Genomic DNA, 14,069 nt, shown 5'->3' with positions numbered 1-14,069 from the left:
CAAATGAAGGAAGTAAGATAAACTAATGCTAGTATATTGATACTTAGTAGAAGAAATAATTAGTTGAGTGAAGGAAACGAGCAAGAAGAACAACGACCTTTTCTTTTTTTCCGCTCCCTATTTCTTTTTTGTGTTTAATTTTCTCCCTCTGGGATTGGCAAAGTCACGAATTTCTGCAAGGTTGTTCAAACTTAAAAGAAGTAAAAAGAAATTCTCGGATAAAGAATACGTTATATACCTCTAAAATATAAAATTTTACCAAAATATATACGGTGTAATTTTTCGACGAAGCTTATAAGAGTATAGCTTATAGAGATGTCTAACAAATTTTACTTTATTATATTATTTAAAAGATAATTACAAGTTACCACTTATAAAAAGTGAGATTAATAACTTGAAAATGAGGTAGGTAATAGGTTATTCGATACTACAAATTAATATTTACTGATTTTGCATAAAAACTTTATATCTAGTGTAAATAAATAATTCTATAATAAAAACCCACAATATATCACACTACATCACAACTCCATCTTTATTTAAAAAGCACTATACTTTATTCTTGTAACTTCAGCTCTCTCTTTCCAGAAGTCGATTGCAGAGACAACAATCACTGCAACACATAGAGTAACAAAGATAGATAGAGATAGAGATAGAGATAGAGATAGAGACAGAAAAAGAAAGAGAAACAACAGACAGAGAGAGAAGAATTTTGTTCATTTGTTAAGGATGCTTTGGTTTTGAAATCCCACAGAAGCGATAACGATATCTTAGAGCTGCCTTTGCAATCTTTATTTGCGACCGGCAACTCCATGAGGTAATTGTGCTTAATTACATGGATAAAGCTGAATTTTCCATTTTCAAAACAAAAATTAAAGAAAAAGTCCTTTCTTTGATTCTCTCTCTTTTGCAGCTCTTTGATACTTTTTTTTTTTTATACTTTCATCACTCCTAATTATAGTTGTATCAATGATCTCTCTCTATATATTTATATGAAATAAAACTGTCATAAACGTTTATTTGTTTGTACTATATATCTTATGCTCGATCCATGGTAGAGTGAGCAGCCATTTACATCAAAAGAAGGAGGTGGGTTAATTTACCGCGATGTTGGAGGAGAAAGAGATGATTAGATGAGATGGTCACACCCTTCAACAAATTTAAGGCCGCTCATAATCCAATTCAGCTCCCAGAAAAGTCCAATTCTTTGGATAATTCTATGTCTCAAGATTATCACCACCAAGGTCTTTTTAGTTTCTCGAGCCTAGTTGAGAGACCTCAAAACGAACAACAACAACTACACATCGCTCACCAGATCCGACAAGAAAAATTAAGAGTAGACGGGTTCAATCCGCCACCGCCCTTGGTGGCTATTGAAGAAGAGCAATCAAGTGGACTTCAAGTTTATGGGACCGCTGGAATGTTGTCTGAAATGTTCAATTTCCCTCCTGGAATAACCACAGCTGCGGCAACTGAGTTGCTTCAAAACCAGCTAAGTCAATGTTATAGACACCCGAACCAACGGCCACAGCAGCAGCAACCTCCGACAACCAACCTAGGAAGTGAGTGGTTCAGTAACCGACAAGGGATGGTAGTTGGTGGAAGTTTGCAAGTACCCAGTGAATCACTTGATAATTCGAAGGTATTGAATGGCCGTGATAGTATAACTGCTCATTATCAGCGTCAGCACAATCACATATCAAGTATAAATGTGGTGGAGTCAGCATCAGCCATGAATCTTTTCACTATAAATCCACAGCCAAGGTCACCCTCACCATCTTCTGCACATCCTACTACAACTCTTCAAGGGGTTCCGAATGCAATCGGAGGGCATTTCGGTCAATTCATATGCGGAGGAGCAAGTAACACTGGGAACCACTTTAATACCCCTAATGATATTGGAGGGGTAAATGTAATTGAAGGGCAAGGTCTTTCATTGTCCTTGTCATCTTCTTTACAGCATTTGGAAGCAGCCAAAGTAGAGGATCAATTAAGAATGAGTGGGGGAGAAATGTTGTTTTTCAATCAAGGAGAAAGTCAAAATCATCATCGTCAAGTTCATGTTGGTTTTGGATCTTCACTAGGACTAGTGAATGTATTGAGAAATTCCAAGTATGCCAAAGCTGCACAAGAGTTGTTGGAAGAGTTTTGTAGTGTTGGGAGAAGCCAATTATTCAAGAAGAACAAAGTTTCCAGGAATAACAACACAACAACAAGCTCTAACCCTAATTTTAATAACCCTAGTGGCAGTAATAATAATAATAATAATTCTTCAAAGGATCTCTCTCCTTTGTCAGCTGCAGATAGGATTGAGCATCAGAGAAGGAAGGTCAAACTTTTATCCATGTTTGATGAGGCATGTACAATCTCTCTCTTTCTCTCTCTCTCTAGAGGGTCATTGACCAATGATTGTTGTTTGTTTAGTACGTTAAATATAAATTAAAACCACGAGAAAGGAAAGAATAGAAAATTCCGGCAGTTGGGACTTGGGAGGAATATTTTATAGAGGAGAATATAGAAAGCCGGCTAGAGAAATAAGTTTTGTAATGTCCATATTTGATTTCATTTTAATTTAGAAATGAGTATTTTAACATAAGATTTTGGTTTTGGTGAGAGTGTTAAAAAGTCCAGTGATAAAATTAGCTTGCACTCTACCATCATCTTAAATCCTTCTGCAAGAATATGTTATAACTCCAGCAGCAGAAATGACGTGTAGATGTAATATATCAACGTACATTTTTATTTATTTGAGACGGTCATATCTCAATACAGACAAAGCCACAAAGGGATGCTACTTGCTACATCCTTCTATGAGAATATAATTTACTTCATTTTGTTTTTGAAAATATTTATAATACATCATAGTATTAGTATTACCTGTTGGATGTACTGAAAGAATGCTAGCGAAGACACAGGCAAGTAGCTATCTTCCTTTCTTTTGTTTTCTCTTATTTTTCCACCAATATTTTATTTACAAATGAAGATATTTTTCTTACTTATATGTAGGTCACAAATTTAGTAGGATTGGAGTAGTTTTCTTATTGAGGAAATGACTTCCCAGCTGCACCTTATGTTATTCAACTAATTAGACCAAGTTTATTATTTTGGTTGTTTGTTAAGTTTTCTTTTGCTTTACTTTCTTTTGTTGTTATAACTTTATTTTCCATGTTATTGGATCATGTTTTATTATAAACAGATAGTATCTATTATTGTAGGTAACTTAATTGATAGCATAAAAATATTATTTATAGTGTTGTCTACAATTATTACTTGTTTGGCGAGCAGGTGGACAAAAGATACAACCACTATTGCGAACAAATGCAGACGGTAGTAAATTCATTTGATCTAGTGATGGGTTTTGGAGCAGCAGCTCCATACACAGCACTTGCACAGAAAGCCATGTCTCGGCATTTCAAGTGTCTAAAAGATGCGATAGCAGCGCAATTGAAGCACAGCTGTGAGTTGCTGGGTGAAAAAGACGCCACCACTTCGGGATTAACTAAAGGAGAAACTCCGAGGCTTAAGCTGCTCGAAAAAAGCTTAAGGCAGCAGCAAAGGGCGTTTCACCAAATGGGAATGATGGATGCAGAAGCTTGGAGACCACAAAGGGGATTGCCTGAACGCTCTGTCACCATTTTAAGAGCTTGGCTTTTTGAGCATTTCCTCCATCCGTACGTTGTTCTTTCTCACTTTAATTACGGTCGTTTCCGGATAAAAATATGAGATTATTTTATTTTTAAGTATAAGTATGGTTGAACTTTAATTTTGACTCGGATATAAATAACTAGTACTCCTAGTTTGCATATAAAATCACAAAAAAAAATCGGCATTTAATGCAGAAGGAAAAGTTAATGACGAAAGTTGTCCAGATCGCATTATCATGGCATTTTGAACAGACAAAATGAATTTTCGTGCAATCAACTTTTATTAGTATAAAACGCATTTCCAACAATTATAGATTTTCTTTTTTCCACTCTTTTTTCCACTCTTTGCAGTCAGTGTTTAAAGGCACTGCTGTAATTCAGTCCTTTTTTATCAGTTAAAAGAATAAAAATTTACCTCTACTTTTTTGTGCACCACTTTTACCCCTTGCAATCCAATACACTTATAGTGTTTCTCGCTGACTTAGGCATGCATATGAACATGAAAAAGAAAGTGACATATGACAATGTTTCAATTTAAAAAGAAAAAGATTTTGTTGCATAAAATATATATGTACTACGTACATATAGTAGACCAAATTATCTAGATCTTCTCTGAAGTCATTATAATTAAACCAGAGTTTTAAAACGGAAGAGTAGAGATGTCAAATTTTTAAAATGAATTATTAGTAAAATGGAAAGAATATTTATAATAGAACGAAACGAAGAAAGTAATGTTAATTAAGCGTACATGCATGCATGGTAATAACAATTATGATAAAAGTAAGAGCATCTATCTAAATATCTATGTAATGAATGAAGAGTCCGGAACCAAAATGTGGTTTTTTTTACTCAAAATACGTAAATAAGTGTTAAAAAAAAAGTTACCAAACTATATATAACGCCACAAAAGTGGCGCTATACAATAACGGTAACTGCACCGTTACTGTATAGCGCCACTTTTTGTGGCGTTATATATAGTAAAACTGACACATCTTACATAGCGCCACTATTAATGGCGCTATACCCCAAAATCTCATCTTACATAGCGCCACTATTAATGGCGCTATACCCCTTATTAAAAATCCTTCCGTCTTCTTCTTCTTCGTTTCATCTCCATTATTTTACTCCCTTTTGGTCCCCCCCGATTCTGCCCCATTTTAAAAAAAAAAAATTTGGGTCCCCCGACACATAAAAGTTGAAGATTGGTGGTCCCACTGTCGAGTAGAGCTTCGTGTTATTGTGGATTCACTCTTCCGGAGTCAAAATTTCGATCTATTTACATTCCAAAAATTCTAAATCGAGGTATTTCGATTTATTTTAAGTTGAAACTTTTATAACAATGCATATTACTTGATTTGTATGTGTTCTATTTCGGTTTGTGTTTATTTTTTTCGAAACTAGCATGTTAAATTTTATTCGGATTTAATTTAACTGTTGTATAAAAATATGTAAATTAGTCTAAAAAATGTGTTTGTTAATATCCTCATGTATATTTATGTGTTTTTATGCCGTTTAGTTTAGATTATTTTTTAGGGTAGTAAAATGTAGACCTTTTTAGCGTAGTAAAACGTAGACCCTTTTAGCGTAGTAAAATTTAGAGCCTTGTAGCGTAGTATTGTGTAGTATTTTAACTTAGAATTCATTTTGTTTAATTATCTTATATTCTAGCACGAAACCCATAATTATAAAAATTATATATATATAATTTTTACAATTAATTTATTAAAAAATATGAATAAAAATTATAAAAAAAAACATAAAATTATTAATGATAGTTTGGTACCACTGGGCCTCAGAAAATCTAGCACGAAACCCATAATTATAAAAATTATATATATATATATAATTTTTACAATTAAGTTATTAAATAAATATGAATAAAAATTATTAAAAAAACATAAAATTATTAATGATAGTTTGGTACCACTGGGCTTCAGAAAATCTAGCACGAAACCCATAATTATAAAAAAAAAAAATCTAGCACGAAACCCATAATTATAAAAATTATATATATATATATATAATTTTTACAATTAAGTTATTAAAAAATATGAATAAAAATTATTAAAAAACATAAAATTATTAATGATAGTTTGGTACCACTAGGCCTCAGAAAATCTAGCACGAAACCCATAAGTATATATATAATTTTTACAATTAAGTTGTTAAAAAATATGAATTTAAATTATAAAAAAACACATAATTATTAATGATAGTTATTAAAAATTATGAATTTACAGTTGACGACATGGATGCACCTATACATCCCGGCCCTCGGACGTCGGAGCTACTACCCCTACAGCCCCAGCATAGATCCGAGCATATATGGGGGGGGGAGAGTTGCTTACGCAGACTTTTCGGGGCAGGAGAGTGGATTTATTGTGGGAGTTTTTGACTCCTCCCCGCGTTCTACATCCCCGTGTGGTCCATCACCTGGAGGAGATGAGATTATATAGGATCATTAGCATTGGCCGGATACAACTCGACTATGCATGGTTTTCCACAGAAGCAAATTGGTGGACGACCAGGTTGAGCCATTTGTGAAATATTTGCTTATAATAAAAAACCTTACTTACTTTTAATGAAATATTTCTGGGGAAAATTTTTAGCACACAAAATAACTACAATGACCCCATTATTTATAGGCGAAACAACACACATATAGCGCCATATCTAATGGCGCTATATTAGATAGCGCCATATCTAATGGCGCCATATCATGATGTTGACAAGACGACTTTATGTCAGCCGATCAGCTTTTTCAGCTTTTTCAGTTCGACAAGACAAGACACACATAGCGCCATATATAATGGCGCTATACATTGCGTATTAAATATCGTGATGTCGACAAGACAACACACACATAATAAATATACCGATAATTATATTAAATTATTATTTAAATAGGTAAAATGGGAAAGTACAAATCATAATTAACAAACAAGAAAAATTTATTTCATAAATACTTAAATCGTATACATAACAACTAATTATTACAACATGAACTCATGGGTAGTTAGGTACAATAGAAGAACACCCGCCCTGAGCTTGATTACTGTTGCCATCCAAAGGATATTTTCTACGGTCGTGTCCTATTTGCGAGCATATACCACATTTGCGCGCATATACGGTATTACTAACATCCATTTGGTTCCGTATACGCATTCTCTTTTGCACCTGTCTTTTACGCAAATAGGACTTGTTATACACCATTTTAAATGGTTCTGGGGGCTAGTAATGCTCAGCACCCATTGGCTGCAACTGATCACTATATGTGTTTAGGTATTTGGAAACACTATATTGTTGATCAATATAGTTGGTCTCCGCATAACCAACACGTTGAAAACACTTGATGGCATGTGAACAAGGCATGTGGTAGATTGACCATTTCCGACATGAGCATAACCTTGTAGATTCATTTACAGTATGTACATTATTACCCCGATTATTATGGATAGCGGTGCGAACTTCAAAAATACCTCGTTCGTTATCATATTGCAAAAAGGAATGCCAATGTGCTCGCCGTTTGTATTTCTCTAATCTCTTCATAGGCACTGGCATAAATTCAACACCCCTTTCCATCAATTCCGTTGCAGCTGCAGACCGTTGCACAAACCTCTCCGCTATCTGCTTGAACGACATACGCACCATGGCTGTGACGGACAATCCTCTTGCCGACTTTAATAACCCGTTGAAGGATTCTGACACGTTTGTAGTAAGAATTCCCCAGCGTCTGCCACCATCTGCATGCAACGTCCACTTTTCAGGGTCATGTCGCATTAACCAACGATATGTTGCCTCGTCTTCTTGCCTGATAGAATCCATATGCCTCCGGAATTTATGTTGTTGGTGGTCTATTGCTGTCATCCACATCAAATCATGTAGATCCTTTTTGGGATGTGCCTTCTTGAAATTGGCCTTAAAGTCCCTCACACAGTAACGGTGGTATGCATAAGGTTCTTGCCAGGCAGGAAGGTTCTCCACAGAACTTAATATACCCCCGTGCCGATCAGATATTAGACAAATACCTGAACGATGTTTGACAACGTGCTCTTTCAGGTGGTTCAAAAACATTGTCTACGTCTCTGTGCTTTCATTGGCACAAATAGCAAAGGCTAGAGGAAATATCTGTCCATTAGCATCCACTGCCACGGCTATCAATAGCTTGATATCGTACTTTCCATAGACATGAGTTCCGTCTATGGATATTACGGGCCGGCAATACGGAAAACCATCAATTGCTGGCTTAAACGCCCAGAACACGTAATTGAATATATATTCTGGTTTACCCGGACTCCGCTCAAGCTTGCATTCAACAACTGTTCCGGGGTTAAAGTGCTGCAGTGCAGCCATGTACCTAGGCAGATCCGCAAATGACTTATCCCAGTTACCATAGACTATTTCAAACGCTCTTTTGCGCCCAAGATATGCCTTTCTTTTAGTAATTGTGTGGCCATATTCCTGGTGGACTGCTGTAATGCACTCTTTGATTTTATACCTTATGGACGCTTCGATGTGCGAAATAAGTACAAGAGATATCAAGTCAATATCCAAGTTGAAGTGATTCCCGTTGAAAGTGTCCATTTCGCATGTGTGGGTGGGAGTGTATTTACCCACTTTCCACATACCTGTCTTCTTCTTCGACGCACGCAACATCCAATTACATGGCCAAAACCATCTGCGGCAAATAGCCTTGTATACCGTCGGACTTGACTCCGATACCTACATCTCACGACACTCTTTAACATTGTGCATTTTACAAGTCTTGCTTACGCGTGCTTTATCAGGAAAAAGCATCCCCTTTACAAGTACCGTTGGTCTAGACTCATCCCACATTGCTGTACGGATTTCATCAAAATCCCTTGTGAGAGCTTCCACATCCGGCACGGCTGGCAAGTTATCAATATAAGGAATCTCCCTTGAATGAAACGGCACTTCAGACTCGTACACTTTTCGTCTATGGGGGGCTCTCTTCAAATCGGGTCCTTCCTCCTCGTCCTCTTCATCACCATCCTCACGAGCAAATGGTGTCTCGTCTCCCGATTCATCGGCATTGTTATCGTAATCGCTGTTCTCTTCCTCACTCTGTGCATCTGCCAGATCCTGATGTAATACGTCGTTTTCGGGCAATTGAGTGAGTACGGGTAGTTCAACTTGCTCGTTTTCACTGCACATTTCAACAAAAATATAAGCTACTAAATTAATAAATGCTTTATATATGGCTATATCATTTCACTTACAAGTCGTAATGTGATGACATTCCATGATGGACGTTTTCAGTTAGGTGATGACTACCGGATGGGCCACTTGTAAAATTCATATCCGGCCGGTACCCCCTATTAAATAAATGAGCGTTAAAATTAATTCAATACGCCAAAAATATACATAATTAACACAAATGAAAATTGAAGTTTACCACTCTTCTTGTGAATTATGGAAAGCAGGGTATAAATTATTTTCTCGCTGCTCATTCGCCGACGGTGATAAATTTAAATCAAGAAAAAACCTTTCATCCGGAACATGTCCGGCAAAAACTGATCCAGAATAACCACCCGATGACTGGGGGTTATATCTACTACGCACAACCTCATTTTTTGGAACGTCTTCGACCTTCACGTACATCTCCAACATTGTGATTACAAGAAATTCCCGGCATTCGTCCGGAGTCCTCAGGAAATCACTCAAAGTGTCATCATCGTCGATGTTAAACTCTGAGTAAAAAGCAACCCCTTGCGGCGTAACGGAATACGGATATCTTCCGGTTACTTTGAGTATCACTGAACGTTTTCTCACACTCATTTTTTTGCATAACAACGATATCAATGTTTCGTACTCCATTGAAAGTGGCAATTTAACATTACACTTAGCAGGTAAACTGTAGCCCACAGAGTTATTCTCCATCACAACCTCACCCCCCCCCCCCAATATAATGATACTCTTATTCTACGTTCTTCAGACATAATGAAAAAATACTGGAGAATTTAACAACAATAGAAACCAACAAGAGTTAAAAAATTTTTTTGAATGAAGTTGTGGCGATTCTATGATGTTTATATAGGAAATGGCTAGCCGGAGAGGTTTTTTTTTTTGTATATAGCGCCACAAAAATTGGCTTTATACGCTTTTGAATTATTGAACCCAGAAATTATTGGTGGGGTCAGGTAATAAGGGGTATAACGCCATTAATAGTGGCGCTATGTAAGTAACGGTGCAGTTACCGTTACTGTATAGCCCCACTTTTTGTGGCGTTATATATAGTTTGGTAACTTTTTTTTTAACACTTATTTGCGTATTTTGAGTCAAGAAAAACCACATTTTGGTTCGGGACTCAATGAATGAATGTTATGAAAAAGATGAGAGAGCTGCAGTTGTCTTCTCGCTTTACTTCTGCTTTTGCCAGAGCTACTGGTGGTGATGTTCTTCTTTCCTTTTTTTTTCGATCGTGACGCCACCACTATACAGAAAAAGAAAGCAAAAAGTGTCAATTCTTATCTACGGATTCCATCTCTTTATACGGTTAAGTAAGGGACTCTGATATCATTTTTCTACTTACTTTTTACTCAGGTACCCAAGTGATGCAGATAAGCATCTGTTAGCACGACAGACTGGTCTCTCCAGAAACCAGGTTTGCCACCTCTACTATAAATCCTCTAGAAATGTTAGTGTCAAAAAATTGTGTGCACTAGGTAGTAAGAATTTATAAAAAGTGAGATTGGTGACTTTAAATACAAGACAATTACTCGTTATAGCAGATAAAACTACGTACATTGATTCTTTACGAAAAAGTTTTAAACTGTTAAGGGTTGTTTGGCAGAAGGATTGAAAACATAAACATTATTAAATTGTACATAATTAATTAGCACTCCATCGATCTATTTCGTTTTATGTGACACTTTTTAGTTTTGCCTAATAACACTTTTCTATATTTGAAAACATTTTATCGTCACACAATTGTCATCGTATGTGTCGGACCACAAATTCAAAAAATTGTTATTTAATTCTTAACCTCTATGACCGATCAAATGGGTTTAGAGAAGATGAGAGGAAGTTCTGTATTTGGTTAGATTGATCATATAGAAAAAATAATCTCTGGACAACTTATGAAGCATTTGGCTGATGTATCAGGATATAAATTTCATACATATTCCTGAAATAGAATGTAAAATAAGAAAATGCGTATTAGTAAAACAGAAAATAAAAATATTAAATAAATTCCTTAAAGTATGTTATCTCTAAATTAATTTTTATCAATAATCGCCCGTATATAGCAATTGTGTTATTATTATTTACCGCATAAATAATTCTTGCATTATCATTCTTACATAACTGAGATATATCACATGTGGTGGAATATCCCATGGGATTAGTTATCTCATCTTCTAAGAGATAACTAATTTTACCATTTTAGTGTAAAAGTTATCTCGAGATTAGCTAATACCTCAAATCAAATATATAGGATAAAGTTAATCCCAAACTTTATTTTGGGGATGATTATTCTTATCCCATGTACCAAACGACCCCTAAGGTACTCATGATAAAGTGGGATAAAGCGTGGGAATAAATTTATATCATGTTTGGTTGACGGTATAAATTAGGATAAATTTATACCTTCAACCAAACATGGTATATGTTTAATACCAGTGCTAGTACATGATATCCCACCTTATCCCATCATACTTGAGATTCTATTATCCCACCTCCCATGTGGGATAAATTAGTCTAGGGATATAATTCCAAGATTATAATTCCAGAATAATTAAACCGCATACCAAAACGACCTTAGTGTATATAAATTAAGGGTATTTTTGGGGTATCTTGACACTGCTTCAATTCGTACCTTGAAAATGTTTCAGATTTTTAAGTTGCTGAACTCAGCTTAGATACTTATTGCGGATCTGGGTTTGCGTTCTTCAGTTTTCCTTCCTTCGGATAAAGCAATGCCAGAACTGTTTGTTGGCCCCCTTTATATTGTTCCTTTCGATTATTTCCGCAAATAAATAAGTTCCAGATTAGTCAAAGAAACAGTAGGAATAGTAAGTTGTTTCAGTGGCAGAGCACATCCCTATACATTAGGACAAAGTTTGCTGTTTTACTAGTTTATATTGCTCCTTTCATGTGGTGTTTGACTGGACATATAACAGAAAAAAAAAATCTTAACACATACCGAAGTATCTTTAAAATTTGTGATTTTAAACATGTCTGGATTTATAATTGTAAGAGTATGTCATTGAGTAAAATAGAAAACCTTAGGTTAAAAGGCTACCAATAAATATAAGTGTCATTTTCTGAAACAAACTAAAAAGGAAAAATTATCGGGTAGAATTTGCTACTCTCTTCTTGCTTATGTCTGTCCTATCCAACGACACTTTATTAAGTCATTTTTTAGATGGTAGATGATTAATTACAAACATTACAAGAATAGTAGATTTCATGTGGTCAGTATTCCTTCTCGACAAGATCTTAAATTTTTCCTAGAACATAAATGGAGAATGCTCTCGCATGTTCTTAAATTATTGGTTTGTTGACCCATTTCCACTGAAAAGGGAAAAATAAAAATAAAAACAAGACTGTTGACCACATCTACTCCCTGCTTAATTAAAACTCAAACACTTAATGAAGATCTTAAAAGATTGTTGTTTGATAGTAATAAATATGTTGACTCTAAATAATTGCTAAGTTTAGCGATTCCTTTCCAGGTAAGAGCAGTCAAATAATTCATGAATCTCTGGTGACATCATAATGTGAGTTATATTATGTAGTAGTAAAAATGTTATGTTTTGCAGGTATCAAACTGGTTCATAAATGCCAGGGTGCGGTTGTGGAAACCCATGGTAGAAGATATGTATCAAAAAGAGGCTAAAGATGAAGAAGAGGAAGATGATGAGAATATGGAAAAGAGCCAAAACCAAAACAGTAGCAATAATATTGCACAAACACCAACGCCTAATTCCTCTACCAATACAATAACCACAGGATATGGAACAGAAACAAAAACAGCTGCCACTGTCACAGCAGCAACAATATTAACAGTTGCTTCAGACAAAAGATCCGAAATTAATGTCCCAGAAAACGACCCTTCAATTGTCGCAATGAATAAGCTTTGTTTCTCGGAAAACCATACAGAACATCATGAGTCTTCCTCTAGGGCAACTCATGAAATGGCTCACCACAGTTTCCCGGCGATTCAAGACTCCGATGGCATGTCCCGTCGGGAAGCCGTGTCCGGTGTTGAATATGGGACCACAAATATTATGGCTATTTCAGATAATGGAACAAGGATGATAAGATTTGGGACCAGTGCTGCTGGTGACGTTTCACTCACCTTAGGACTGCACCATGCAGGGGATCTACCCGAGAATACTCATTTTTTCGGTTAAGCTGAGATTTTGAAGGCTGCTCATAATGAATCATGATATATTAGCACCACATTAATTAATTTATACCAAATTTTACTATAGCAAACCAGATTTTGGGGACACATAACTTTCTCTCTAGATAATGTTCATTTGTCACACGCCTTTCATAAAGATATAATGAGAAACAGTTGCATTATCTTACAAGCACTGGTCACATCTAATTGTATAGTGTGTACGCATTCCCATTTTTTTTTTGTTTGCTTGCTTCTTTGTACTCAGGCTTTTGTACGTCATTTATCCGTAAAACAGCACAATTGAATTTATAACGTGGCTTATAGACAAGTCAATCAATTTGATCCAAAACTGATAAATAAATAAGAACAAAAAAATGAAATTAAAGGAGATAACGAGCGTAATTCCGAACTCGGTCTTTCCGAGACCAAAAATAAAGGCACTGATAAAGCAATGATAAAACTATTTAGATTGAGCGTAAATTATTAGAATAAAGCTTTGTGTGCAGAATGTTTCATCCCCTCCTATGATTGTTAAGCCTACTATTTATAGCTCTACCTAGGGAGACAAGATCTTAAAATCAAGCTCCTCTTGAATGAGAATAAAAACATTATTGATGGGTGCATAATGGCTGGTTTTGAATGCAAATATTCTCTGTAACGGCTGCTCATTAAATGCTTTCCGACGTCAAACCTTTGAATCTCTATTATCAGCTATGCATCCTTCGGGATCCATCTAGCACCGGTCACATACTTCGTACCCGGTACCAGCTATTTGTTGATTCATCTTTTGCATGTCTTCGGTTTCATGACATGTCACCTTATCATTCCACCACCTGTTATGAACCAATTTCACCCCATGCAGCTGGCCCCTTACTTCCGGTGACGCAACTCAATGTTACTTGATGACCCAAAAGGTCATCACTTGTTTTGGAAATAAATTCTATGTTCCGAGGCCTTAAAACCTCCTTTTTGTCTCACCTCTATTTGCGTGCGCAGTCCGGACGTGTATCCGGAAAGCCATTATGTGAAAGTCTGTGTAAAATGATAAATCTTGC

At 35.8% G+C, this 14,069-nt stretch overlaps 2 protein-coding genes across 3 annotated transcripts; one reads left to right on the top strand and one right to left on the bottom strand.

Annotated features, from left to right (window-relative positions):
* Positions 1-530: 530 nt before the first annotated feature.
* Positions 531-13,201, top strand: LOC107828550 (BEL1-like homeodomain protein 2). 2 transcript variants are annotated; one of them, XM_075249583.1, is made up of 5 exons: positions 531-817; positions 1,059-2,356; positions 3,286-3,671; positions 10,209-10,269; positions 12,428-13,201. In XM_075249583.1, exons 2-5 carry the CDS (start codon positions 1,139-1,141, stop codon positions 13,019-13,021), a joined length of 2,259 nt encoding a protein of 752 aa, XP_075105684.1. In that variant the 5' UTR covers positions 531-817; positions 1,059-1,138; the 3' UTR covers positions 13,022-13,201. The 2 variants fall into 2 exon arrangements, with proteins under 2 accessions (XP_075105684.1, XP_075105685.1); XM_075249584.1 differs by lacking the exon at positions 531-817 and having other exon boundaries at positions 830-2,356.
* LOC142179457 (uncharacterized) lies at positions 5,979-10,202 on the bottom strand. Its single transcript, XM_075249585.1, has 2 exons — positions 8,885-10,202; positions 5,979-8,811 (listed from the first exon to the last, which is right to left on the bottom strand). The coding sequence occupies exons 1-2, from the start codon at positions 8,962-8,964 to the stop codon at positions 8,367-8,369; spliced, it is 525 nt and encodes a 174-aa protein (XP_075105686.1). The 5' UTR covers positions 8,965-10,202; the 3' UTR covers positions 5,979-8,366.
* Positions 13,202-14,069: the final 868 nt, after the last annotated feature.

Source organism: Nicotiana tabacum, chromosome 3, assembly GCF_000715075.1.
Source record: "Nicotiana tabacum cultivar K326 chromosome 3, ASM71507v2, whole genome shotgun sequence".
NCBI classification, from domain to species: Eukaryota; Viridiplantae; Streptophyta; class Magnoliopsida; order Solanales; family Solanaceae; genus Nicotiana; species Nicotiana tabacum.
The sequence above is the reverse complement of the archived record's forward strand: the minus strand, read 5'-3'. Positions and strand labels throughout refer to the sequence as shown.

Bases quoted from the DNA above. Each gene is read 5' to 3' on its own strand.
- LOC107828550 (XM_075249583.1), top strand. From the start codon at position 1,139: ATGGTCACACCCTTCAACAAATTTAAGGCCGCTCATAATCCAATTCAG. The intron at 3,672-10,208 runs GTACGTTGTTCT...CTTTTTACTCAG, and splicing joins TTTGAGCATTTCCTCCATCC to GTACCCAAGTGATGCAGATA. The intron at 10,270-12,427 runs GTTTGCCACCTC...TATGTTTTGCAG, and splicing joins CTGGTCTCTCCAGAAACCAG to GTATCAAACTGGTTCATAAA.
- LOC142179457 (XM_075249585.1), bottom strand. From the start codon at position 8,964: ATGAATTTTACAAGTGGCCCATCCGGTAGTCATCACCTAACTGAAAAC. The intron at 8,812-8,884 runs GTAAGTGAAATG...TGAAATGTGCAG, and splicing joins ATGTCATCACATTACGACTT to TGAAAACGAGCAAGTTGAAC.